This window comes from Mixophyes fleayi, chromosome 4 (genome assembly GCF_038048845.1).
Source record: "Mixophyes fleayi isolate aMixFle1 chromosome 4, aMixFle1.hap1, whole genome shotgun sequence".
Taxonomy (NCBI): domain Eukaryota; kingdom Metazoa; phylum Chordata; class Amphibia; order Anura; family Limnodynastidae; genus Mixophyes; species Mixophyes fleayi.
In genome coordinates this window covers 300,534,507-300,562,249 of record NC_134405.1, presented here as the reverse complement: position 1 = coordinate 300,562,249, position 27,743 = coordinate 300,534,507, and the positions used below count along the sequence as shown (strand labels likewise).

At 38.2% G+C, this 27,743-nt stretch overlaps 1 protein-coding gene across 1 annotated transcript; it reads left to right on the top strand.

Moving 5' to 3' along the window:
• LOC142150829 (uncharacterized) lies at positions 1 to 27,041 on the top strand. Its single transcript, XM_075206013.1, has 7 exons — positions 1 to 129; positions 1,707 to 1,904; positions 4,740 to 5,027; positions 14,601 to 14,936; positions 16,869 to 16,988; positions 18,545 to 18,631; positions 26,947 to 27,041. Exons 1-7 carry the CDS (start codon positions 54 to 56, stop codon positions 27,039 to 27,041), a joined length of 1,200 nt encoding a protein of 399 aa, XP_075062114.1. The 5' UTR covers positions 1 to 53.
• The last annotated feature ends 702 nt before the right edge of the window (positions 27,042 to 27,743 follow it).

The following is a 27,743-nucleotide window of genomic DNA, read 5'->3' as shown; positions in this document are numbered from 1 at the left end:
GAACAAACAGAACAATTTATCATTAACCACAAGTCAGTTCCCTACTTACAATTATGCAGCATATGCTATGGTACATCAATTTTTTATTTTTTTACATCATCGTATCAATTATTCCTCCAAATTGTGTTGGTAAGTATATGAAGGTACATTTTCACAAAAAATGTTTTACAGTTTAACTTTTAAATGTATATGTGTTGGTTCTACATTAAAATTGTTAGTTCTATTATGCAAAACATATTTGGAGTTTGGAATAAAAATTGTTTGTTTTTAATCAATGAACTATAAACCCATATTTTTAATAAACAATAATCACAATACAACACATCACACTGATATGATTAAGAAATGGATAATTTATATAATTGATATATAGAAAATTTTAATTGCAGAGTGAAGAATAAATAAATGTTTGTCATGAGTATGCTTTTAGATATTACTGAAATAGCTAGGGATGGATACATTTTAACATTGATATTTAAATTGTTCTAGTATGTGAAATGTCTAAATGCAGATTTTTTAAATTAGTTAGATGTAAAATTTATATTTTTTTATTATGCATTCTTCTGTTTAACTATTATGAAAAAACAATTTTCAATTTTCATACAGAGTTGATATATGGTTGGAAAAAATAAGAATATGCTTAGACAAACAAACATTGCTTTCTGTTGTCTTAAAATATATTTAATTCAATTTTTAATTATTAAGATTTAAATCCTTAATATACAGAAAATAATAAATATTATTAATAAAAAGAACTAAAACTTAAAAACAAACAGTACATATACATTTTATTTAATACTAGCAAATATTTCTATATGCAAATATTTACATGTATAATTCGAATTTTTACATCAGCATTTAATGTTTTATTTTGTATACAATGTATTTATAAAAAAAATTGGAAAAAAATCAACAAAACATAGCTTCTCTTCACATATTTCAAACTGAGGTTGTAGTACTACTTAAGTTATAGAAAATATGCTTACTTTAAAATATTAACCATTTATACAACTGGAAAACAAATAGTTTAATTTTATTTACATCCTAATTAAATATATGACACATTATATCCCCCTAACAAAGCATAGGTATGAGATCTATTATTATTATTATTATTATTAATATTAGTATTATTATTATGATTATTATTATTATATATTATTCATGCTTGAGTCTTACTAACAATTTTGGGCATTATGCGTAAAACCCATTTCTCATACTGCCTATGGCATTCCCCTCCTCATTAAATTATTTAGTAGTGCAGGATGTTCTTGGTAATTGTGTATTAAATTATCACTGAAAAGCAGAAATGATTTACTTTTATTTTCTTTGTGGTTGTCAGGAATTTCTGCATAATGTACTTCTGGATAGTAGATCCCATACCTGTACTAACATAATATTAATAAATGTAAATTTGCTCTGCAGTGGTAATGTATTAATAAAACCTAGGTGTCTTTGTTTTCAAGTATTTTCCACATTTTTAAATATGATTTATTGTAACATATTGGAACTCCTTGTATGATGTGATAACAAAGTAAATTATACATTTCAACACCATTACTGACCTATTATTTTGTTATTTCCACACTGATAAACTTGACATTTTAAATAAATATACATAAATACATGCACTTGATGAAAAGTTCAAGACTTTGGTTATTACAACATTTTTATGATTCAAATTATGTATTCTATATATTTTTCAGAAATTGTACCTTTGGGAGCAGATCTTACTATCAAGTGCTCAACACGAGAGGCCGATTTTACACATTTTCCAAGAAAGGAAAATGTTAGAGAATTTATTTATGAGGAGACTTTATACATAATGATTTCAGACATTACACATGGCAATGAAGGCTCATATAAATGCCCTTTCAAACACTTGATTGTGAAAATTACTGAACGTAAGTATATTTCATTAAAACTTTGGGGGTTGCTGTAGAAGATGTCTGCCATGTTTTCTCAGGTTCCCCAAGACCTCCTTTTTCTTATCATAAACCATGGAAGAGGGGCTGCTGGCAGGGGCAGACTGGGCTGGGAGGCAGGTGGGCATCTGCCCCCCGTGGCAGTCCAATAGTGGGCAACCTTAGGCTGGGTCATCCTTAGGCTGGTTTACTGCATTTTTCTTCCTTTAAAACAGTCAAGTTTTGCCCCCCGAGCTAAAATTTTCCAGCCCTACCCTGGCTGCTAGTGTCCATTTTTGAAGGGGAAGGGCTAGTGAACAGGATAGGTGTGTACCCTGTAGTTCTCTGCAGGTCTACCCCGGGTGGGGTACGTAATTCCTGCACTGGAAATGTGGGCAATTAACCTGCCAACATGAACATGTTGTCAGGCTAAATGCCGACAGTTCTGTTGTGCTGACAGGTTCACTATGTTGATTGTGTGATTGGTGACACTTATGCTAATCACAATGCCGACATTAAAAGAGTAATGTAGGCGCGTCCGATGGCTATATCCCAGACACGCCTCCAATACTCTTTTAATGTTCATGTTGGCAGGTTAAGTGCCAACATCTCAAGTGCTATAATTATAGCCGCCACTGGTCTTCCACACAGATGGCGAACTTTGGTCCTTCCATGCGAGGCATGGAAGGGAGCCATTGATGAAATTGTTTATTTTATATGTTTGCTTAAACAGAATTGGACAGTTTCATAATTCTTTGGCAGTTTTGAAAGCAAGGGACAAAAAACATTGCTTGAAAATACTTAGTTAAGGGCTGTAATACACTAAATTTGTCATCAGTTTGGGGTATAAGACACTCTGCCTGTACATTGTGACTTTGCATGTTTTCAATTTTTTTTGTTATTGGATTTATTCAAGGAAATTAATTTAACCCCTTTTGCTATCAAGTTTTAAACAAACAAGGAGTGCTGTACACTGCTTTCAGTACATTCCCTGGTTACAGGAGGTGGATGTAGAAGCTTAAGTTTTGGGTTTTTTTCTCTGCATGAAGCAAAAACAAAGATTAAAAAGATACTCTGCATAACTTCATAATTAATTAGATTTTCTGCAACTTGAAATCTAATTTAATTAAAAGCAAGACTCATGTATGCAGTGTATTTTTAATATTCTGTTAAATTTTGCAAGCATGACATTTGCTGTAAAATCTCACATCTAAAAATAAGTAAAGTTTATGTTTTGAAAGAAACCACAAAATGAGATACTGGATAAAAATAAATAAAGAAAACTGCCACAATAGTAATTTACTACAATGTATTATCAACCTCAGACCTATAAAAAAAGCAGGTAAAGCTATAAAGTAAAATATTGTAGCCTTCAACTCACTGGTCAAGTAGTTAGGTGCAGATGCCATGTCATTGTAGTACTATGCATTTGTAGTACTATGTGTATGTATCATACCGGTTGCAGTCAAGCACCTACAAAGACAACATCTTGCAGGACTTGCAATATTCTTGAACCATGTAAATGAAAAATAATGATTTAAAATAGCAGTTCCCAAAAATGAAAAGCAGCCTTTTGTTTTGTATGGATGGAAGTATTGATGAGTGGTTCCCTATATGTTTGGAAAGCAAAATATTGTTTAAAGCGTAGATACATACTCTTTAAGCATTCTTGACATTAGGTGTATGTAAAATGTCAATCTTTTCAATATCCTGTATATTTACTAAAGATGATGTTTTTTATTACCTTAATTTGCTAATATGTAACACATGTTAATATTATTAAATAGAATTTGCACACATAAAATACCCTTTGAGAAATATTTTTTCCTCTACTCTTTGATAAGTAATATTTATTTTCAAAGCAGTTATTTCTTTTGTTGCATATATTCTTGTAAAATATTTGAGTAAATCTGAAAAAATTACAATTTGTTTTGTTCACTTGTTTATAAATAAGGTTAAAAAATATGAATTAAATGCTAGCAATGTGAACAGGTTTGTCCATGTTCAACCCGATTTAAACATGTTCAAGATTGTTTTGAGCTTAAATGCCTACACTGTTCAGTGTTTTATATTTTTAACCATTTGAATGCAAAGTAAAACTTTAATTGAACCACACAGTTTAAATAATACGGTAATGTTCACCATTCAAACAAAGTTTTTTTTAACAAATACTATAAAATGTAGTAATTTAAGCTTGAACAGGCAGAAAAAGCAACATTTTTTTTATTTTATTTTAAACTGTTTTAACATAATTATTAGTGAAAGATAATGTGTGGAACTAACATTAACAAATCATTAGTCACTCACCATTTTTATCTTGTTTTTATTCACTTTCAGTTTTAACAATGTTGTGTATTTGTATATCTTGATATATAGTATTATTTAGCAGTATTTTGCTTTTCTACTGCCACGTACAATAAAATCTAAACTGCAGTCACTATGTCACTATTCAGCAAAAACTATGTGTTAATACACAGATGCTCTCACAGTTAGTTTGTCTTTGAGTAAGAGCAAAAACTTTGAAGTGTATTATAAATGCTGCTTATGACTTCCCTCATCAGCAATTAGAGCAATTATTGGTTTTATACAGGAATGCACATTTTCCCAAGCTGTAAAATATTTGAAATTTTGTTTTTTTGTAGAATTTCTCTTGTCAATGTAGAATAAATCCTTTCATGCACCCTTTATTTTTTATTTTGATTTGTTTAGAAAGTAAACTACCATACTAGATCATTTCATAAGAATGGTCATTTCTAAAAAAATAAATGAAAATAGTCCCATGATTATATACATTTTAATTAGTAATAAAGATCTCATCATTTGTATTCATTATAGAATCTATGGCAAAAGAAATTTTAAAGTTCCGTTTGGTCGGAGAGACATTTATGCTGTTTTTCAAATGTGCTGAAAGAAGACAAGTGAAGTGGACATCTCTATCAGGAAGGACAGGAAGCATAACAATTATATCATCCATCGTTTATATGAATGAAAATTTTAAAAACCGTGTGAAATCTGCAGACAGAATACACTTTATGACATTGTCAATTTCACCAGTGGCTTTTGAAGATGCCGGTAAATATATTCCAGATTTTGGATTTCACATAAATCTTGTTACTATTCAAGGTAAGTACTAAACACTATGGTGCTCATGTTAAATTGAATGCAAATTGCATTTCTAGGCTATAACACGCTTTTTACTCCTGCGTAAGAGTAGAAAGCACTAGTTCTGAATAACAATGTGTGCACATGCTCAGATGCGTATTATACCCCAGAAATATAATTTGCATTCAATGTAACATAAGTCCCTATATTTTTATATTTTGGTCAATTATTTATATTCCTCAATAATATACTGTGAGCAACAAATTACATTTTATTGTTAACAGGGGCAGTTGCAAGTTTTTCATGAGTTGGGGATCAAAATAACAATGTATAATATGACATATAATTTTGCTTGAAACACTCTTCTCCCCTTTATCTACCCTGGCCTGCCCCAAACAGGTGGCATCCGTCTACAACTACAGCCTCACAACTGCTCTTGACTCTTTTGCCCCCAACTCTTCTGTCCACCTTAGCCGCTCAAATCTTGGCACTCTAAATTTACATGGCTCCTTCAAAAATACACACATTCCGCTGAATGCCAATGAATGAAATCTCGTTCCTTTCCAAACTTCCTTCATTTCAAGTTCATCCTCTCATCCTACAGTTCAGCCCTCTCCCTTGCTTAAACAATCCTTCTTCAATTCTCTCTTCTCTTCAAAGTCCTCCAATCATGGCCTTTTTTTGCCATTGTCAACCCACTCCTCCCCTCCCATCCTCCTTACCCTACCTCACTGTCTGTTAGGAACTTACCTTGTCACCGTTCCGCTGCGCTGTCAGCGGGAGCTGACAGCGGTGTCCATATCTTCAGCGCTGCTTCTGTTAGCGCTGCCGCACTTCCTGCTTCTCCCTGCTGCTGATCATGTGACTCCTGGGCGGGGAATTCAAACTACTATATCTTCCCTGCTCTGACACGCTGCCTGTGTCAGAGCAATGTGTTTCCTGTTCCTGGCTACAGTTCCTGTGTCCTGACTCCTGTGATCCTGCTCCCTGTTTACCCCTCTATTCCTCCTACTCCTGTGTACCTACCTGGCTGTGACCGACTATTCTCTGGATCTCCCTCTGGCACCGTATACCTGATAACTTCTCTGTACCGACCCGGCTGTGTTATCGACTATTCTCTGGATCTCCCTCTGGCACCGTATACCTGATACCTTCTGTGTACCGACCCGGCTGTGTTACCGACTATTCTCTGGATCTCCCTCTGGCACCGTATACCTGATACCTTCTGTGTACCGACCCGGCTGTGTTACCGACTATTCTCTGGATCCTGCCACGCACCCATTGCCTCCCGTTTTTCTGGTCATGCCGGTATAAAGAAGACCTTGGAATTTATCTCCCGTAGTTATTGGGGGCCGGCTATCCGTTCGGACGTTCGACAGTTTGTGACGGCGTGTTCCACTTGCGCTCAGAATAAAGTTCCTCGTCAAGCTCCATACGGTCTGCTGCAGCCTCTGCCAATTCCGGATCGACCTTGGAGTCATCTCTCCATGGATTTTATCACAGATTTACCCTCCTCCAGAGGGTTCTCAGTAGTGTGGGTGGTCACCGATCGCCTTTCCCGAGCCGCTCATTTTGTGGCATTAAAAGGTCTCCCTTCTGCTCCTGTTCTGGCTCAACTCTTCATTAAAGAAATTTTCCGCCTACACGGCTGTCCAGAGATTATCGTTTCTGATCGAGGAACTCAGTTTGTGGCAAGATTTTGGAGGGCCTTTTCTCGTCTGTGTGGAATTAAGTTAAATTTCTCTTCTGCATATCATCCGCAAAGTAATGGTCTCATGGAAAGGACGAATCAAGAATTGGAGAAATTCCTCAGATGTTTCATTTCAGCTAAACATGATGATTGGGTTGATTTATTACCTTGGGCAGAATTCGCCCACAATAATAATTCACACGACTCTACCTCCATTTCTCCCTTTTTTGCTCTTCAGGGATTTCATCCTAAAGTTCCACCCTTCAAAGAGTTAACCGCTTCTGGGGTTCCTGCAGTGGATTCCCTTCTATCGGACTTCTCGTCTAGGTGGGATCTTATCAAACGCAAATTACTTCACACCTCTGCCATCAGTAAAAAAGCATTTGACAAAAGAAGAAGACCGTCTCCACTACTCACTCCTGGTGACAAAGTGTGGTTGTCTACAAAGAATCTTCGCCTGTTGGTTCCTTCTAGGAAATTCGCTCCCCGATTTATCGGTCCCTTCAAGATCATTGAGGTCATTAATCCGGTGGCCTTTAGATTAAAATTACCCCCTACCTTGAGGATTCCCAATGTCTTCCACATTTCTCTTCTCAAACCACTTGTTGTTAACAAATTCTTTTCTTCAAGAAGACCTCCTGCTGCTATTTCTGCACCAGATCAGGAATTTGAGGTGAAGGAGATTCTAGATTCTCGGATTTCCAGAGGTTCCTTGCAGTTCCTGGTTGACTGGAAAGGTTACGGTCCTGAACAGCGTTCTTGGATTCCTGCACGAGACCTTCATGCTCCGAGTTTGTTGAAGAAATTCCATACCAAGTTCCCTCTAAAGCCTTATAGGTTGTCCGGAGGCCACCCCTGAAGGGGGGGGTACTGTTAGGAACTTACCTTGTCCCCGTTCCGCTGCGCTGTCAGCGGGAGCTGACAGCGGTGTCCATATCTTCAGCGCTGCTTCTGTTAGCGCTGCCGCACTTCCTGCTTCTCCCTGCTGCTGATCTTGTGACTCCTGGGCGGGGAATTCAAACTACTATATCTTCCCTGCTCTGACACGCTGCCTGTGTCAGAGCAATGTGTTTCCTGTTCCTGGCTACAGTTCCTGTGTCCTGACTCCTGTGATCCTGCTCCCTGTTTACCCCTCTATTCCTCCTACTCCTGTGTACCTACCTGGCTGTGACCGACTATTCTCTGGATCTCCCTCTGGCACCGTATACCTGATAACTTCTCTGTACCGACCCGGCTGTGTTATCGACTATTCTCTGGATCTCCCTCTGGCACCGTATACCTGATACCTTCTGTGTACCGACCCGGCTGTGTTACCGACTATTCTCTGGATCTCCCTCTGGCACCGTATACCTGATACCTTCTGTGTACCGACCCGGCTGTGTTACCGACTATTCTCTGGATCCTGCCACGCACCCATTGCCTCCGTGCATCTACCGGTTACTGTTCCAGACCTACTACGCCTGGAATTCACGGTTAGTGCCTGTACTTGCACCGCATTGTCTATTTTCTTGTCTGCCTGCCATCACTTAGAACTTTCTCCCTTACGTCAGTAGGCCAATCTGGGGGCCGCGACCTGCGGTTCTTCGGCAGCTAAGCCCACACTACCTTGCGGTGGTTCTTGGTGAAGACCGGAAGGCCGTTAGACTCCGCGCCCTAGGTAAGCCTGTGCTAATACTGACTAAGGCATCAAGATCGTAACACTGTCTAACTACTGCCCCATTTCTCTTCTTCTTTTTACCTCCACCACCGCCTTTTTGTCTACCACCGCCTCAGCAGCTACCTCTATGACAACTCTCTCCTTGATCCTCTCCAATCTGGCTTCTGCCCCTCCACTCCACAGAAACTGTCTTGACCAAAGTCAACAATGATCTTCTCTCAGCCAAATAGAGGATCACTTCTCCCTGGTTATTCTCTTGGACCTCTCTGCGGCCTTTGGCACCATGGATCACCCTCTGCTAGTCCACACCCTTCACACCATTGGCCTTTCTGACGTGTCCTTATTTGGGTTCATCTCCTACCTCGTCAATCTCTTCTTCTCAGTTTCTACCTCTTGTTCTTCCTCCCCATCCATCCATCCCATAGTAGTCTCACAGGTTTCTGACCTTGGCCTTCTGCTTTTTTTTCTGTTCACCTCCACCCTGGTTGAACTTAACATTTCCTTAGGCCTCCACTACCAACTCTATGATGACGACACTCAACTCTACCTCTTATCTCCTGATCTCTCCCTTTCTCTCCTCTCTTGGGTGTCCAGTTGCCTCTCTGCCATCTCCTCCTGGATATTCTTATGCTTTCTCAAGCTTAACATGGCCAAGAGTCTCCTTCCCTCCTGACCTCTCTATCACTGTTGACAAAACCATTATCTCCTCTGTTCGCCAACTCTGCTGCCTGGGTGTCATTCTTGACTCCACCATCTCCTTCGCTCCTCACATTCTGTCGCTTCCAGCTCTGCAACATCCAGTAAATGGCAAATGCACACCGCGTTAAAACCAGGCCTAAAACAGCATTACCATAGCAGCAATGGAACCAAGGTTTCCCTTCTTGACACACTAAACAACAAACAAAGAATATGTCCCAATTGTGCTCACAGTAATGTAGGAACCAGTGAGAGCGAAAACAAGAGATTGCAAACACACATATATCATCATCATCATTTATTTATATAGCGCCAACATATTCCGTAGCGCTTTACAATTGGGGACAAACGTAATAAACTAATAAACAAACTGGGTAAAACAGACAAAGAGGTGAGAAGGCCCTGCTCGCAAGCTTACAATCTATGGATGCTATATAATAACCAATAAGTGGCAATAATGCATATAAATAATATGTTTTCTATGGACCAATAAACCAATAGATTGATTAAAACAGGTGTCCAACATACACTAAAAATGCTGAAGCTTAACCAACAAATGGCACTGCTGCATACCAATGATATTACTGTGTGCTGTATATATAAACATGACGTGATATGGTTATAAAAAACACCTAAAATGGCATAACTAATCAGGTCAAAAAGGTAAAATGCTTAACAAAAATGTCCAAAAATAATCATGAAAAAATATAATAGTTAAAAAGTCCAATTGTAATAAAATCCCAGAGATGTATAGTCCAGAATAATTGAAAAGCCACAATTGTAAATGCTGATGGTTTCCAAGTGTAAATCCCCATTGTGTCTTGGGAAAGATGATACCTCAAAGGAAACATGCCAGAAAGAAAACCAAAATCAGAAAACAAGATTCAACAAAACCAGAATTGTTAAGCAATAGGATATTGTAAACCACTAATGACATAAATAGATGAGGAGGAGTGTGCTGAGGAACTGAAAGAGGAGTGGGTTGGATTGCGTAATTAGGCTAAAAAAGATATTTATTACAAGAAACAATAACACAAATAACAAAATATAACCAATATAACATATAAAGCCTACATGAGGATGGTGTTATTGTTTCTTGTAATAAATATCTTTTTTAGCCTAATTACGCAATCCAACCCACTCCTCTTTCAGTTCCTCAGCACACTCCTCCTCATCTATTTATGTCATTAGTGGTTTACAATATCCTATTGCTTAACAATTCTGGTTTTGTCGAATCTTGTTTTCTGATTTTGGTTTTCTTTCTGGCACGTTTCCTTTGAGGTATCATCTTTCCTTAGACACAACGGGGATTTACACTTGGAAACCATCAGCATTTACAATTGTGACTTTTCAATTATTCTGGACTATGCATCTCTGGAATTTTATTGCAATTGGACTTTTTTACTATTATATTTTTTCATGATTATTTTTGGACTTTTTGTTAAGCATTTTATCTTTTTTTGACCTGATAAGTTATGCCATTTTAGGTGTTTTTTATAACCATATCCCATCATATTTATATATTCAGAACACAGTAATATCATTGGTACGCAGCAGTGCCATTTGTTGGTTAAGCTTCAGCATTTTTAGTGTATGTTGGACACCTGTTTTAATCAATCTATTGGTTTATTGGTCCATAGAAAACATATTATTTATATGCATTATTGCCACTTATTGGTTATTATATAGCATATATATGTGTTTGCAATCTCTTGTTTTCCCTATCACTGGTTCCTACATTGCTGTGAGAGCAATTGGGACTTTGTTTGTAGCTCTGCAACATCACCTATATCAGACCCTTCCTCTCCCAGAATGCCATCAAAACTCTTAACCACCCACTGGTTATTTCTCATCTCGACTACAGCAACCTTCTACTGACTGGCATCCCCTGCTCCCATCTCGCGACTCTTCGATCTATACTTAATGCTGCAGCTAAACTTATCTTCCTCTGTTGCAGCTCCACATAAGCCTCCCCTCTCTGCCAAAATTTACACTGGTTTCCCTTCCCCTACAGAATCCTCCTCAAGCTCCTCACCCTCACGTACAAGGCTCTCTCCGACAACACTGCTCCCTACATCTCAAACCTCATCTCCATACTTACTCCCTCCCGCCCTCTACTGTTGGCCATTGACTGTCGCCTTTCCTCCCCACATCTCCCTCCTGTGTCCGTGCTGCCCACCCCCATCACTGGAACAATCTCCTTTGTTCTATCAGACTATCCCCTAACCAGTGTAGCTTCAAATGGTTATTGAAAACCCACTTGTTTAGAAAAGCCTACCACTTAACCATTTTACCATGTAGTATACCTCACGTCTTTCATCCTCCATCTATCCCACTCTTGATTCTTGCTCTCTGTTCTACCTGCCCATTTTCCACTAGATGATAAGTTCTAGTGAGCAGGGCACCCTTCATGCTGTTCTCATTGCTTATAACTTTTGCTCACCAGCGACACTGCGCACCTCCTTGTTGGGCTCTCTATTGGCTGGTTAACGGTATCAAAGGCAGCAGAGAGAACGGGAAGGATAAGAAGAGAGAAGTGTCACTTAGATTTGGTGAAAAGAAAAACATTAGTGACCTTAGCAATGGCAGTGAAATACGGATGGGAGTGTGTCAAGGAAGGAGTGAGATGAGAGAAAGGAGGTGATAGATAGTTGTAGACAACCCATTCGAGAAGATTAGAGGCAAAATGAATGAGGGAGATTTTTGGAGTATGGGTGAGATGACAGCATGTTTAAAGAAGGAAGGTGCCAGAGGAAAGGGAAGGGTTGAGAATGTGGGCAATGTAAAGGCCTCGAGACAAAGGGAGTGAAGAAGGTGGGTGGGACACGGTCAGTAGAGCAGTTGGAGGGGGGTGAGGAGAATAGAAGGGTGTGGACTTCATCTGCAGATACTAGAAGGAAGGATTGATGGCGGATGGGCTAGCAAACGGGGGTGACAGTGAGCAGCAGGGTTAGAGATATTGTCCACAGAGAAGGGTAAGATGGAGGACAAGGTGGAAAGGGGTGGAGAGAGGGTGGGGCAAGAAGGGACTGATTGGAGGAGATGTATTGACTTATCGGTTCAATTATGGAGGTGAAGTGGGTAGCAAAATTGATAGCAGAGAGCGAGGAGGGGAGTGGGAGGGGGTCAGGAAGAGGAGGGAGTTGAAGGTGGCAAAGAGGTGATGAAGTTTGGAGAACTGGGAGTAAATGAGAGCCTTGAAGTAGGACTGTTTAGAGAGTGATAGGGGAACTGTAAGAGGAAAGACTAAACTTAAAGTGAAAGAAATCAGTTTGAGTGCATGACGTCCTCCAGCTTTGTACTACAGTGCATTTATGAAGATAGCGTGTAAGTTTGGAATGCTTTAAAATGGCCAGTCCATACAAGGGACTTTGGAATCCATGAGATGGATATATATATTACAAACAAAAAACTATATATAGAGATGAGAAAAGTTTTGAAATTTCACATGAACGGAATTTCAGCATGGAATAGTTTAAAAAATATTTTGACATATTCAAGATTGTTTTCCCCAGCTTTTTACAGTTAGATTGTGCATGACGTTTTCATTTTGTAGTGTAGGAAGTTCAAAATGGCTTAGGCACAGCGAAAAATCCTCTTTGGTCCTACCATACACCTTGTTTTGCGCAAGTGTGCCTAGATGTCTGTTGAGGTATTTAGGATTATGGAGTAAGATGGTGCTGTTTTGAGGAGGATCAGAGGTTTGCATTTGGCGAGGGAAATAGTTTTTTCTTGTTTTTATTGAAAGCCCAAGGTGGGGTGCTCCAAATCACCCGTGCATAACTGTGTTGGGGGCTTTTGACTTTGTCCCTTCTCCAAAGGGAAAGGGACCTGTTTCTACCCATCCCCCGGAGCCAGAAGGCCCCTTAGGGAGACAAGGGTCTTCGTACCCCCGTTTACAAAGACTAGGGCAGGGCCGTCTTTCCCATTGGGCACAATGGGCAGGTGCACGGGGGCCCTGCAGCCCAGGGGTGCCCGTCGGAGGCAGCAAAAAAAAAAAACCTGAAAAAATAAAGACAATACTTACCTTGCGGTCAGCTGCCGATCCGGCTCCCTCCATGGTCTCCTCCTCCGTACGGCGCACGCAGGGCAAGTCGGGCATGACGTCATCACGCCCGCCCGACATCCATTGCGGAGCGCGAAGGAGGAGGAGACCATTGAGGGAGCCGGATCGCCAGCTGACCGCAGGGTAAGTATTGTCTTTTTTTTTTCCCAGGTTTTTTTTTGCTGCCTCCGACGGGCCCCCCTGGGCTGCAGGGCCCATATATATAATCTTTTTTTTTTATATATATATATGTATATAAAGGGGCCCCGGTGCACTGCTGTGCCCGGGGGCCCAAAATGTTGTTAAGAGGGCCCTGGACTAGGGAGGTCCCTTTACATCCCTGATCCCTGAACCCATAAGGCCCTTTAGGAGGCAAGCGTCTTTGGGACCACCTCCGCTGCAAAGCTTGGACAGTCTCATTTACCTCAAGGTTGGCCGAAGCTTCTCTGGGGGACTGGTTCTTCAGCTCCCCCTATAAGAAGGGAGCCTCCAACAACAATTGGAAAGGGTGACCCATAAGGGTCTATCCCCAAACCCCATTAATGCAACAAAAATCAAACCAACTGAACTCTGTGCAAAAAAAGTGCTATGTGTTTATAAGTGCACGTATCAATAAATAAATAATTAAGTGCTATAAGGCCCCCGCCATTTGGATGGAAATATAAAATGTAACCTTTCACCCGGACAAAAGGCTAGGGCAAGGGAAAGCGGTGCTGCTTAAAAATCAAAGTGCATTTTACTAAGTGCACAGGTGGTTACTGTCATTGTATGCATTTTCAGGCGCCCCCAGATAGGGCAGCACTGGGGGCATATAGCACCTTGGGCGTCAAGCAGCTGACCTCTTAGCCAGATGACCAGGTGATGGCACATCGCCTACAGCGGGCAACTTTAGGCCCCGGTGCGTACATGGGCATCTACACCTGATCTTAGAAAAAAGGCAGAGACGTGAATTTACTGCATTTCAGAAATGAACTCCAAGTATAGAGTACCATAGTCAAAGTTTTTACCAATGCAACTTATTTCAGATAACTGTCTACAAGTTTTAACAAACATTTACTGGAATGTCTGTATATAGTGTGAATCAGGAGTGATGTCATAATTCAAAAGTCTAGAATTGTATTGTTTTGGTATGATTTGTGTACAAAGCATTCACTTTGTTTATGACTACAATTGTTTGAGAGAACAATTCAGCAGAATGCTAAATTTTGGGTAGTGGATAAAATATCTTTTCAATACAAACCAAAGGATATTTGTATGCCTCAATTTATATATACAAGGATGAATGTTGTAAAGTGCTCAATCTATCACCCAGCAACAGTAGGTCCTGATTAAGCACACAAATTAAATTCAGGTACTATTAAAACAATAAATAAATTGCCTGTGTTGGACAGGTGTGAGAAATTTAAAATATATATAAGCAAGATTAGCTTTTAATAAGAGCAATGGAAGGTTCCGAAATATCATTATGTTCGATATAATCAATGTTTTTCTTATCCAATTCTGCAGTGAAAGCTTTTCCCACTACTGAAGTTTATCCCGGATGCAGAGTTCAACTTTCATGTTCAGTGTCTCATGTATTGGCCAATATGCATGTTGAATTGATTTGGATAAAATTGAGTGGGTACAGCTCTGTTCATGTAAAAACCCAAAAACTGAAGTTAGGAACAGTGGAAAACAGCCTATGGATTGAAGACTTAAAAGAGGAGGAAATAACTAAGTGGACATGCTTGGTGTTTAATGAAAACAACCTTGTAGCTTTAGCACCCATAACATTGAAATACATAACAAGTTCAAAGTCAGATATCACAACGAGCATCAATGTGTACACAGCTATGACAACAGGTATTGTTATTTTTCCACTGTAATACCATCACAATGTTTCCCTTGATTTAGACTTGCTTAACCATTGTTAATATATTTTTAAAATATGTAACCTCTGTTTATGATGTATTTGTCTTGGGTCTGATGCCTCCCATTCTACAAATCAATAAGATCACTGGACTGTACAGTGCAGCACAGAACACATCAGGAGATGAGTGAGATTAGCTGGTTTTGTGGCAGGTAGTGACCTATCCACTTGTGTGTTTATGTTATTGAATATAGCAATGGTTCCCAAACTTTTGCAGTTCATGGCACCCTTTGAGTCTCCATAATTTTTTCAAGGCACCCCGTTTTATAAGTAGTTGGGTCAAAAAAACATAATAAGTATATAGGTCAGGACAGAAATACTTGTTTAGTTGTATGGAAAAATACACATAAATACAAGGGAAAATAATATTTTTATACATTTTTTTCAATTATATTTCTGTCAAAGAATGATTTACAGCTAACTCACTCTGTGCCCCTGCACCATCTCCATACTCTGCGCTCCCTCTGCATACACACGCTCCGCCCCCTCTGCATACACACTTTCGGCACCCCCTCTGCATACACATGCTTTGTGCCCCCTCTGCATACACACGCTCTGTGCCCTCTGCATCTTCCCTCTGCCCCCTCTGCATCCCGCCATGGCCAGGAAGAGAGTAAAATAAAACGGAAAAAAAAAATACTTACCAATCCGACAGCGCAAGGGACCCAGCATCCTCTGTCCTGCCGCTTGTCACTGAATGTCAGGCTTGATGTCATCACGCCCCACATTCAGTGACAAGCGAGGAGGGAAGATGCTGGGTCCCGGGCGCCACCAGATTGGCAAGTTTTTTTTGGGTTTTTTTCCTTTTTCCTGTCCACGGCACCCCTGTGAAAGCGCCGCAGCACCCCTGGGAGCCACGGCGCACAGTTTGGGAACCTAGGGAATATAGGGTTATCTGCCAGTGTTTCTTATGTATTGGCCAGTTTGCATACTGTGTGTTGATCTGGAATACATGCAATGATTATAGCTCAGTTAATGGAAAGACCCAGTAAAGTGAATGTTACATCCAAGGGAAATAGTAAACATAAAGAAGGAAGAAATAGAGTGGCATACTTGGTGTTTAAGGACAACCAACTTCTAGCTTTCACAGGCATAACATTGACAGGCATAAAAATTCCAGAATCCGATATCATAACCAGCGTCAATGCTTCCACAAAGACAGTAGGGCTCATTCACATTTAACATCACATTAAGGTGCAAAATGTGCACAAATAGGAGACGTGCATTTAGGAAGAGAGAGTGATACATTGTGGGTGGTGCAAACATCAAAAGTAATATAAGGGATACCTTCTGAAAGACAACAACAACTTAGATTTCAAACTTTCAGGACACTGAAAAACCCTTAGATTTCTGTAGTTAGGAAACTTTTCTCTGAATTAATATATTAATTATATACAGATATATTATACACTTTTTACTATACCAAGATATCCATTGCTAAATGTTGCTTTTAAACTCTTAAACTATTTTTATTCAAAGAACATTTGAATTGTTATATTTCACATTACTTTTATACATTCTCTGCTTTGTTGTTCCATAACATTGAATGTTTTAATACATATATGAGGTTATATATATATAAAATTTATATGTAATTTTCTCAGCCTAGCACAGAACCAGTGACAGAGTGACAGATAACTCAACCCTAGAGCATTGCTTAAGCAACACCCACTGGTTCTAGGCTAAACACAATTACCACTGATCTTAAAACAGGTGATATTAGTTTAATACCTATATCTTAGTAATGTTGGAGTGTACTTGACTTTATTTACTTAGGGCTTCATGTTACTGTCAAACAGTAAGGAAGTTTGATCAATAATATAATGTAATTTATACTTACTAATACTTTTGTACTTGGATTTTAGGTTATATTGATGAAAAAGCAACCAATGGAATCATTATAGTTAATGTGCTAGTTGTCTGTTTGATTTTCATCATCTTGACTCTTGTAATTGTACTTGCACTTGAAAGAATGGAAACCTCAGGTAACATTCTCAGACATTACCTGTATTTATTCGTAAATAAGTTGAATTTATAAACTTAATTTAACAATAACACATGTTACATACATCTGTTGTGTGTCTCTATATGAAAGTCAATGGGAATGACTGGATGTTTTTTGGGAGGCCAATAGGGCTACTTTCATTAAATTAATTCAGCCCATGAAATATCTCCTTTATTTTGTGATCATCAATTTATATGAATACCAAAAATGTGTACCTTGATTGGATGTTTGGTGAATCTTTTGGGTCATATTGCAATGTATACTGGCAACAAATCATAAAACTCCATGTTCTGTAATTGTTTCCATAACTACTTTTATATATTATTTTTATGGATATCCCAGAAAATTCCCATGAGATTTGTTTAGGTCTGGCAAGACTAGTGATACCTAATAGTTTTATCTTACCCAAGTCCTGATAATGTTATAGGGGCAGGAAGAGGTATATTTTTGGTATTAACTCATTTTTTTTTTATCATTTTTTTTTTGTTTTGTATTCTAAAGTATTTATTTTACCAGGGAAGACCTTCAGATATGTCTCACTATTTGTATCATTAAAAGAGCCAATGCAAACCAGAACTAATAGTATATAAAATAGAAATTAGAAATTGCATTTAGATACGTCAGCATACATCCAAAAGTCAGACTGAGAGCAATGGTTTAAGCTTCCTGGAAGCACTTTTTTCTTTCAGAAATTGATTTATTTAAACAAATCTCTACTCAGTTCTGCAAAAGCACACACAACTGGACATAACACAGTTCCAAAGAGTGTATTCTATTCATGGACATCACTGGCCCGACAGAGTTACAATAAGGGGTTAGTTGCTTAAAGAATACTTCATTTTCCAGATGTGTGATATGTTGGTGTGTCCTCCCTGACACCTACCTAGCGTAGCCCTTAATTCAAATGCCAAGCTTTAGCTTAGAAGCTCTCTTTCCTTAATCTAGGGTGTATGTGTCAGTGTGGGCAAACAGAGGCCTCCTCAAATGGTGTACAGACATAACTGATAAAAGCAATGGGTGCCAAAACATTGTCTTGAATAAAAAAACTTTATGCATTTATTTATATACAGTCTCAACACGCAGTCTCTTCTCTTCACATCCAATAACCCATTGCAGAATAGATTTCTTTTTGATATTTGTACTTTGCAGTATAATTATCCTTTATCATTCTACAATTTTGGGTGATAACAAATTTGCTTGGTTCAAGAGATAACACTCTCTCATGGCGAACTGTCACTCTCTACTTTTTTCTATTTCCTCATCATTCCCATTATTCCACTTGCAGAACTCCTCTCTGTATTGTATCCTACTACATCGGAGGGTCCTGTATGTTGTAGTACACAGGTTCTCCATATTCAACTTAGATACAACTTTACATTAGCATAACTCCCCATCGCCATTTACTGCTCAAACTGCGATGTGATTGCCATTAAATTACCTCTTTCATCTCATATTTTATACAAGGTCATAATTCTTCTGTCATATTCTAGTTCTCCAGTGTTATTTTATATTCTCTTTCCTTTTCTGCCTAAACAGATGCTAAAAATACAGAAGTACAAATTAATGAACCCCTGCCAGAAGAAATTCAGTATGCATCTGTGAGGTTTATCAAGGAACAAAGAGGTAAATAGTTACTCTATTGTGTGTGTATTATTAGTTTAGTTCTAATATACATTCTAAGGAACTATATGAAAAAGTTGCAGTCACAACAAAATAAAATAAGCAGAAAATAGAAAATGAAACTGCAAAAACTTTATGTTTACTGTGCATGTATTTTAATGTGAACTACTTGGGCCTGAGTGATTAAGACACATTTTGGCCGATGTTGAGCGTATCATACACAAAATCACTCTGCGCATGCCTTGTCCGCTCCGTGCACAGATGCAATGGACACTTACTACAGCCTAAAGAGCGTTTGGCTGTAGTCCATTTACATTGAGGGAGTGCCGAGCATGAGCACACGCAACCATGTCTGAATGAAGTGCTGGCCATCTCAAAGTTACTTGTTTTTCCGCCGTATCTCTTACACCAGCTATAGGCTAGTCTAAGTGCTGAGTCTTAGTTATGTCAGTCACATATCCGTGCTATAACATGTGTCAGCAATCAGGAGCAACTGTAAAATGTCCGTTATGTTCAGTAGACATTAAGGACAGCCTAATAAGTGGTTTTCCAAGAGTAACAAAATATATAAAAATAAGGTGTTTTTTTTAAAGAACATCCATTTATAGGTATTGTATGTATCCTGCAGTGTCTGGTCTAGTAGAGCACAGTAAAACTACACCTGTAGTCAACACCACTGGTATCTTTAGATCCCGTAAATTGTTGACTTCGTATGAAGAGCCGTTTTACATGCAGTTTATAACAAACGCACAAAGCGCTCAGATTTAATGACTCTTATCTGTAAAATATCTCACCATAAATCTCAGTTGCAACAGTATAGGACATCCATTCATCCATTCACAGGCTTTCATTTGAAATGTCTTTCTCACAATCAGCTATTTATAAATAATCAAATCTATAACAGGCCCCTGAGAAGGCACGATAGCAAAACACACATCGGGCAGCGCACTGTAGCATGTACACTTTAGTTAGTGCACAATCCACAAAATGCCACTTTATTAGACTAGGTCATTTTAGATTGGGGACAATTTATATGGATAGTGGGGAATATCAGCAAATGAGTGAATGACTATTAAGATCGTTTCTCTTATTAGGAGGTAGAGTGTGAATGTGCTAACAGTCTGAATCAGATACAGTTAGAACTGCCTCTATAAATCTTTTATGCTGAAATACATTGTTGAGTACATTGCCCACTGGTGGTGGCTAAGGGTAATCCCAGCTCACTGCAAATAAGAATAATATTCACCATGCCAATTAATGTGTCAGAGCACATACCACTCAAAGATATTATACATAATTTTAATATGAGAAATACATAGGAGGGACACTTGCACTCGCACTATTCTAATTTTGACAGGACCATTTGGTTATTGATGAAAAAGCTGGCAAACAGTAACCTGCATATGTTGCTGAAGTATATTCAAAATTACACTGCCCTCATGTGGTGAGTGAGGGTTATTGAAAATGTTATTTACATATTTAGCAAAAATTGGTCATTAATTAAGAAGAGTTGAAATGGTATACACCTTATGAAGAAATTCTATATCACCACAATGAAAATAATTTTGGTGGTCATTATGCTTATTGGTGAATTGTCAATAACCCAGGAAATATAGACCTTGTCATAACAAAACCTTTAAGTAATAATACCAATTTAAAGGAGTGTAATGACCAAATATGAAATAAATCGACAAGGCTCTTACAAGTGGGGATTTTATTTAGTAAACACAGAGCACTATTATTTTCACTTTTCACAAATTTTGTTTTGTTTTAATTTTTGCAAACAATATTTGTTCAGAACACATGGCAATAAATTATTTTAATGAATTAAATAAAGGTATAACTTTAAATAAAACTCAGTCTGTTGTAAAGAGTGCCCTAAATAAAATCTTTTCTTCTTCGTTACATAGTAAGGTTAAAAAACCACAGGACTAACAAGTTCAAACTTTCACAAATTTTCAAAAATTGTTTGTTGATCCATTGATACGGAGGGGTGTGCAGCCTATTTTAGCCCTGAGCATTACCACCAATGCCCCTCTTGGCCTATGCTGCAATCTCATAAACATTGTTGTACTGCCCGATTGCTGCGGGTGCCTGTCCAAACTTACCTTCCTGATACACTGGACGGAAAATGTGCTCACACTCAAGCCTTGATTTAAACATGATCAAGGCTGCGATCAAGGCACCGATCCTGTGCGCCCCTCTGCTCTCGGGTGGTGACGCGGATAGTGGTAAATACTAACAGCAATTGTTGAGTTCCCAGAGCAGCAGACATACCTCTCCAATATAGTGTGGTGCACATTCAGTAGTGTGCAGTGCCACTGCTTACACACTGTGACTTAGGTATGTCTAGTGAATGTGGAGGCTATCTGCTGCGAACGTCAGACTTCCCTCCATTACCGCGTATTGACGTCATCCACGGTCTTCCTCCTGACTGCACTTTGCTGCCTCTACCACACATTACATAGCATATGGTCATAGTGGTTGGAAGAGGTTTGATACCTCTATATATTTCTGGGGCGAGTTACCTGGCTCTGCTTGTGCCCCCTATAAGAAGTGTCTGGTGGATATGCACAACAACAGGATTCTCATCCTCTGGTGCGGATGGAGTCTTATCGAGGGTGAACCCTATCTTTACACATATTAGATGCCTTCCTCTGTTACCCACATTATAAGGGCAGACTCCTGCAGTGCACACTTCATCTATTAGACTCTTATGATGCATTATTAAGATACTACTGGAAGTAGTTAATTGGGCCTTATCTGTTTGGAGTTTGGATGTTCTCCCCGTGTCTGCATGGGTTTCCTTCGGGCGCTCCGGTTTCCTCCCACACTCCAAAACGTACCGGTAGGTTAATTGGCTGCTGAAAAATGTAATCAGTGTGTGTGTGTGTTAGGGAATTTAGATTGTAAGCTCCAATGGCACAGGGGCTGATGTGAATGACAAATATTCTCTGTACAGCGCTGCAGAATTGGTGGCATTATATAAATAAATGATGATGACGCCAGCACGGCTCCGGCACTGTTATGAAAGGAATAAATACACCTATTATTACTTATTGTTTGTTTTCACACTGGGAGCGCATAATAGAGACAATTTATGAAACATCGAACCAGTCTGCTGCTCCATAGAAACGTTTCTATAGTGGTTGTATGTTGATATTCACTCTCCATCTGTATCATACAAGTGTTTTCTGTGACAACATCACCACCTAGTTTAGTTTATTAATTTTAGAGGTAATTTGGACACTACTTTTTCTCTCTACACTCCAGCTTACTCCCCTAGATGTGACTGATGTGAATATTGAGTCTCTACCAACTTGCTGCTTTCCGCAATTCACCTATTTCCTTGTCAAACAGAAGCGCCCTCTCTACTCAACACTTTTTTGCAACATCTTTTGTATTTAATGTTTATATTAATTCTCTACAGTCATATATTACATGCTGTTGTTTCTGTTAAATCTGTACAGATACATGTAACAGTTTGATTTCCTGCAATGCAATTGTAATTTACCCCTAGGAGGGATGATGTAAATTGCTTTCTCTCATTGTGACAAACTAGGCACACTACTCTACCTACTCTCTCTACAATACTGCCTTTCACTCCATTTGTGTCTCTAATGGACACATTTTTACACAATCAAGGGAGATCGCTAAAATTCCAAAATCTAACTTGTCTGCGATGGATAAGCCAAAATCTAATACCAGGAAGCCCCCCCCCCCCTCCACCATCTCAACTTCTCCCATCTGACCAATCTGACAGTTCTGTGCCACCTACAGATTCACCAAAGGAACCTGTCCTCATCTATCTCTGCAGTTGAATTTTCAGCAATCTTCATGCCCCAGATTGCTAAAAAGTTTGAAGTGCTCCAAATCCCTATTGAGAATGCCCTGTCAAGAATTTACGCCAATACCATATGCATCACAGAAATGAAACAATGCACCAGTGATGTGGAAGATAATATATTCTCCTACAAAACATTGTAGACCATCAGACAAAATCTTAACAGCAATTAACTGATAAACTTGATGATCTGGAAAATAGAAACTGGAGGAATAACCTCTAATTCATAGGTTTTCCAGAAAATGTCAAAGGCTCCCAGCATCTTAGCGTTTTACTCCCAATGGCGCTAAATCTTGAACAAACAATGGATAAACCCCAATTCGAAAAAGCATATAGAAATGGCCAAGAAAGGCAGTGTGCTAGACCCAGACCAGTCATCACTATATTCCTTGATTATTGAGCTAAAAAAGCAATCTTAGGAGCATATAAAAAAAGAGATCACTGTCCATAGAGGGTAACAAAATTCTAATATTTCAGGTTTTTCCAGTGTTAGTCTCACAAAAGAGGAAACAGTTTTCAGATGTGTGTAAACACCTGATTTACAATAACAAAGCATTTCATCATAATCATCAGCAGCAGCATTTATTTATATAGCACCAGCAAATTCTGTAGCTTTTTACAATTTTGCCTTACTCTTTACTGCTAAACTCAGTGTGTCTGATAAGGGTTAAACCTTGTTGATTGATGAACCTGCAGAGGCTACTCATTACTTCCTCCAAAAATCCCACAGAATATTCTGAATTGAGCAACCAGATCACCGAACTTAAACTTGCACATGGATTAACTGACAGTTGGAGGTTGTTAAATCCAACATACAAATCCTTCATCTTCCATTCTGGGGTCAACAATTCACTCCCTAGACTAGCATACATCTTTCTGGCAGATCCATTCATAATGACATAGGAAACATTATTATATCTGACCACGCTCCGGTGTCTGTTTCCATCCGTCTCCCCTTGGCAGGCCCTTGAAATGTCTTGTGGAAGTTCCCATCATACTTTTATAATTCAGAAAATTTTAAGCAGCATCTTAAATACCTTTGGATGGATTATTTGGACAATAATATTGAATATTTGGAAAACCCTGTGTCATTTTGGGAGACCTCCAAAACGGTGCTGAGGGGAAATATACTGGCTTACATGGCTAACAAAAAAAGGGAAACTAATAAGACATTAACAGTATAATTGTATGTCTCTGACCCTACAAAGCAGACTCTAGAAAACTTTCTATAAGCCCAGGCTCAATAAAAAGTTGACTATTCCAAAAACAAATAATACAAATGGGGTAATAAAACTGGCAAACTTTTAGCTAATATGTCCAAACTCTTTAGAAATAATATTATTGCAATCAATAATGGAGATTAACCTATTCCTATAATTAAATCTAAAGAGATCACTGGCACTTTTTAAAACGATTATAAAGAATTACATTTTGCTATTCCCCCCAATGACTCTCTTCTAATTGAACTCTTGCAGGAGTCTAATTTACCTAAACTCACCTCCTCTCATAAAGATTCCTTGGATACTGAAATAATTGCAGAAGAAATGACTGATACTATTTCGGAACTGAAACTTCACAAATCCCCCTGTCCTGATGGTTACTCAGGTGAATATTATAAAATATTGAAATTTGAAATGATCCCAATATTGTTAGAATTATATTGCACTATCCATACAATATGTCCCACACATCCTAATTTTAACCAAGCGTACACTTCTCTCATCCCAAGACCAGACAAGGACCCCCTTTTAATGTCCTCAAATTGCCCTATTAATTTGCTGAATTTTGACTTTAAAATACTATCCAGAATTATGGCGAAATGTCTTCAAAACATTTTGTCGTCCTTAGTAGCTGAACACCAATTAGGCTTCGTACAAGCCATTCAGTCAGGGGCATACACATTGCAATTGCATCTATAATAGCTTTCTCTGCAGGCCCAAATTCCTCCAATAAGTTTCTAAGTCTTGATGCCCATAAGACTTTTGATACTGTCTCCAGGTCATTTATGCGTGCTGTTTTGCAAAGGAGGGATATTGGTAGCAATTTCATAGCCATGTTTAAATACTATTACGATAAACCTTTAACCTCATTGATAATTAACACTCTGCTTAGAGATCCCCTGGAAATGAAGAGAGGGATACCCAATTTCACCCTTCTAATTTATTTTGTCATTAGATCCTATGTTACAAGCCATACAAAAGTAGCCTTTGCTGAAAGGCATTCGGATTGGAACAAAATGCGTCAATATCACTGAATTTGCCGACAATATATTGTTACACATATCTAATCCAGAATCCTCTCTGATTCTCTTGAAGAGGAAAATTTAAATATTTGGTTCAGTTAGGGGTTTCATGGGGAACTTCGAAAAATCAATGGCCCTATATCTAGGCCATATGAAACCCTCATCTGCTCATGCACTATAAATTTGTTAGATATTATGATATAAATTCCATCTCAATCCCTACAAATCCATTCACTTACCTTCTGTTGAAAATCCTGACTACCAAAAATGACATGGCGGCTCGTCCCTTCATTTTGTGGGAGACAGGGGGCTTGCACTCGGTCCGTAAGTTCTTCCAAGAAACACATAAAAGCCACTCTGATAATCCCAGGCATTGTTTCCTTTTCTAGGACCTTATGGCCTCACCTTCATCCAGTCTCAACTCTATTATTTAATTATTTTTATTCCATTATTTCATTACTTTCTGAAATTGACTGGGATAACCACCTTGACACTCTTTTGCTATCTGTTTCCCCTCAATGGAGAGCAATATCCACACATCAAACATTTCTGAGAACAATATTAGACCATACCATTAATAAATTTGTTCTGAGTCAATGTTTAAGATATTTTCCCCAACTGATTGAGGCCATCTTACTCAAAACTTTAGACACATCCATTAAACGTCTCCCTGCCTCCACATATGTGCAAAAGTTTCTCAACATCTTCCACAGAGGTTATACTTTACTAAACCACATACATATCATAGGCCTCTATAATGACTCCAATTGCCCCAAATGTGGTAAACCTCAAAAAATTTGTTCCACTGCTTTTGAGCTTGCCCTATTATTACAAGCTTCTAGATCCATGTGTGGAGATCCACATTGTCGGAATTGGTTAACTACCTACCGTTAAAGTGAAAACTTCTAAAGGGAGCAAAAAGTTACTAAAGCAAATTCAACAGCGACCAGAAAGTGCGTTTTTCACATGTGGTTCCAGGACTCCCCCCACACACACACACACTTGACCTTTTCAAAGAAAAAACCTTGTTTATCATGCTGATGGACTGTTTGGAGGCGTCCCTCCAGAAAGAAAAAGTCACCTGTGAAATCTTTGAGACATAGGAAACCTTTATAAATGCACTGTCTACTTCCCTGAGAGAACAGCTTCAGAAATGCTTTCACAATTTTTTTTAGTATGAAACAACAGTATTTTTACAAGATTACTCTATTTGTCTTTGATGGTGGTAGACTTCCTTCCTTTCCTTTCTGGTGTCTCAGGTCTCTCTTTTGTATATTACTCTTCTGATTCTTGGTATGATATACAATCTATGCCATACGACTACAATTGTTTTAGTTGTTTTTAAATATTAATAATAACCCTGACTACGGGATAACAAAAACTAAATTAAATTCAGGTTGCAATGGGTAACTCCATTTTATTATTTAATTAATAATCATCTATACAACAAACTGTTATCCTAAATCAGGTTCAACAACACTTGAGATGTAACTGTCAAACTGGAGGTTGTAATGCCAAACCAACTTCCAGTTAAACAACTGTTAGAACTGCAGAAGAAGATCTTCCCTCCCATGGATACCAAAGTCTTCTCAATCTAAACTCTGTGTCAGGACTGGCCATTTCAAAGTGTTTTTGTTTGTTAAAACTTTTTTTATTTTATCTTTACTTTTTGGGTTATCTCTGCCTACTTCTCTCTTTCCCTCTCTTCCTTTTTATTTTTTTTTTCCTCTTTTTGATACTCTTTTTTTCTTTGTTTTTTTAACAATGGGGTCTATCTATTAAAGCAATTATGGAGAAAAGAGTGGCGTATTTCCACTGTTTCGTCAATATTTGCTTCTACTTTACTGCCTTGTGTGGCCACCTGCTAGGGAAAATGCCTGGAGGAAGAGTTGGGAGTAGGGTACATGTACGGTGACTCACATGCATGGTAATTAGATTAATTATTACCATTCAGCATCAGGGCCGGATTAAGGGACGCCCCGACCCGATGAATGCTGGCTGGCACCCCAGATGCCCGAGGCCCCTGGGCTCCAGCCCAGTTATAAATACATTATCTTTATGTGCATCTCTTGAGAGCTTTCTCTTCCTCTTTTTCACTCTATTTTTTTCTCTTTTTTTCACTCTATTTTTCAATCTCTTTCTTTCAATTTTATCAGTCTCTTTAATTGTATTTAATGATCACACAATTTGTAACTAGTTGGTCTTTTCTTGTCCTTTTCTTGCTCTAAATAGGTGCTAAGTATACAGCAGTAGAGACAATTGAGCACCTACCTGAAGAAACTGAGTATGCATCTGTGGGGCTTACCAATGAACAAAGAGGTAAATAGTTACAGTAATGTGTCTATATGTCTTGCAAACTAAAATAAAAATAAGCAGAAAATGAAATGCAAAAATGTTCCACATGTATAAAACTACATTGTATATATATATATATATATATATATATATATATATATATATATATATATATATATCATTACCAGAATCTGCTATATCCCAAAGCACTCAGCACTCAGCTATCAGCCAGCGAAATTACCTAATTTCAATGAGAACCTTTTATAAAAGTTTTATATTTAAATTGGGTCTTTTTGCTGACTGGCAGCTGAGTGCTGAAGAACTTTGTATTCCTTTTTAAATATGTCTTTGTCACACGTAATTATTTAGCAAATTTACAAATACCATAAATAACCCCCTTTATAAATGGAATTTGTTAGATAAGCAGCAACAAGAATTAACAATTATAATCAATAAACAGAAGTGGAATACCAATATTTTGTTTGTAGGACCTCAGAGAAGTTAGTGTAAATCAATTGAAAACAAATTATATTTATTTTTTATTTAAAAGGCGCCACAATGATTCCTCAGCACCAGCGTCAGTACAAAGGGCATTAGAACATCAAACAAAATTACAAAATAACGTAAGTGCTAAAGTGCCAAAATTCTATAACTGGCAATAGCATATTTACATAATTACGCAAGGAAAGCACTGCTTGTGGTAGTTTAGTAGTCTAGAGGAGAATAAAATGAAG

Excerpts from the sequence above, each read along its gene's own strand:
- LOC142150829 (XM_075206013.1), top strand. The coding sequence starts at position 54 with ATGCAGCATATGCTATGGTACATCAATTTTTTATTTTTTTACATCATC. Across the intron at positions 130-1,706 it reads TATTCCTCCAAATTGTGTTG|AAATTGTACCTTTGGGAGCA; the intron begins GTAAGTATATGA and ends TATATTTTTCAG. Across the intron at positions 16,989-18,544 it reads TGAAAGAATGGAAACCTCAG|ATGCTAAAAATACAGAAGTA; the intron begins GTAACATTCTCA and ends CTGCCTAAACAG.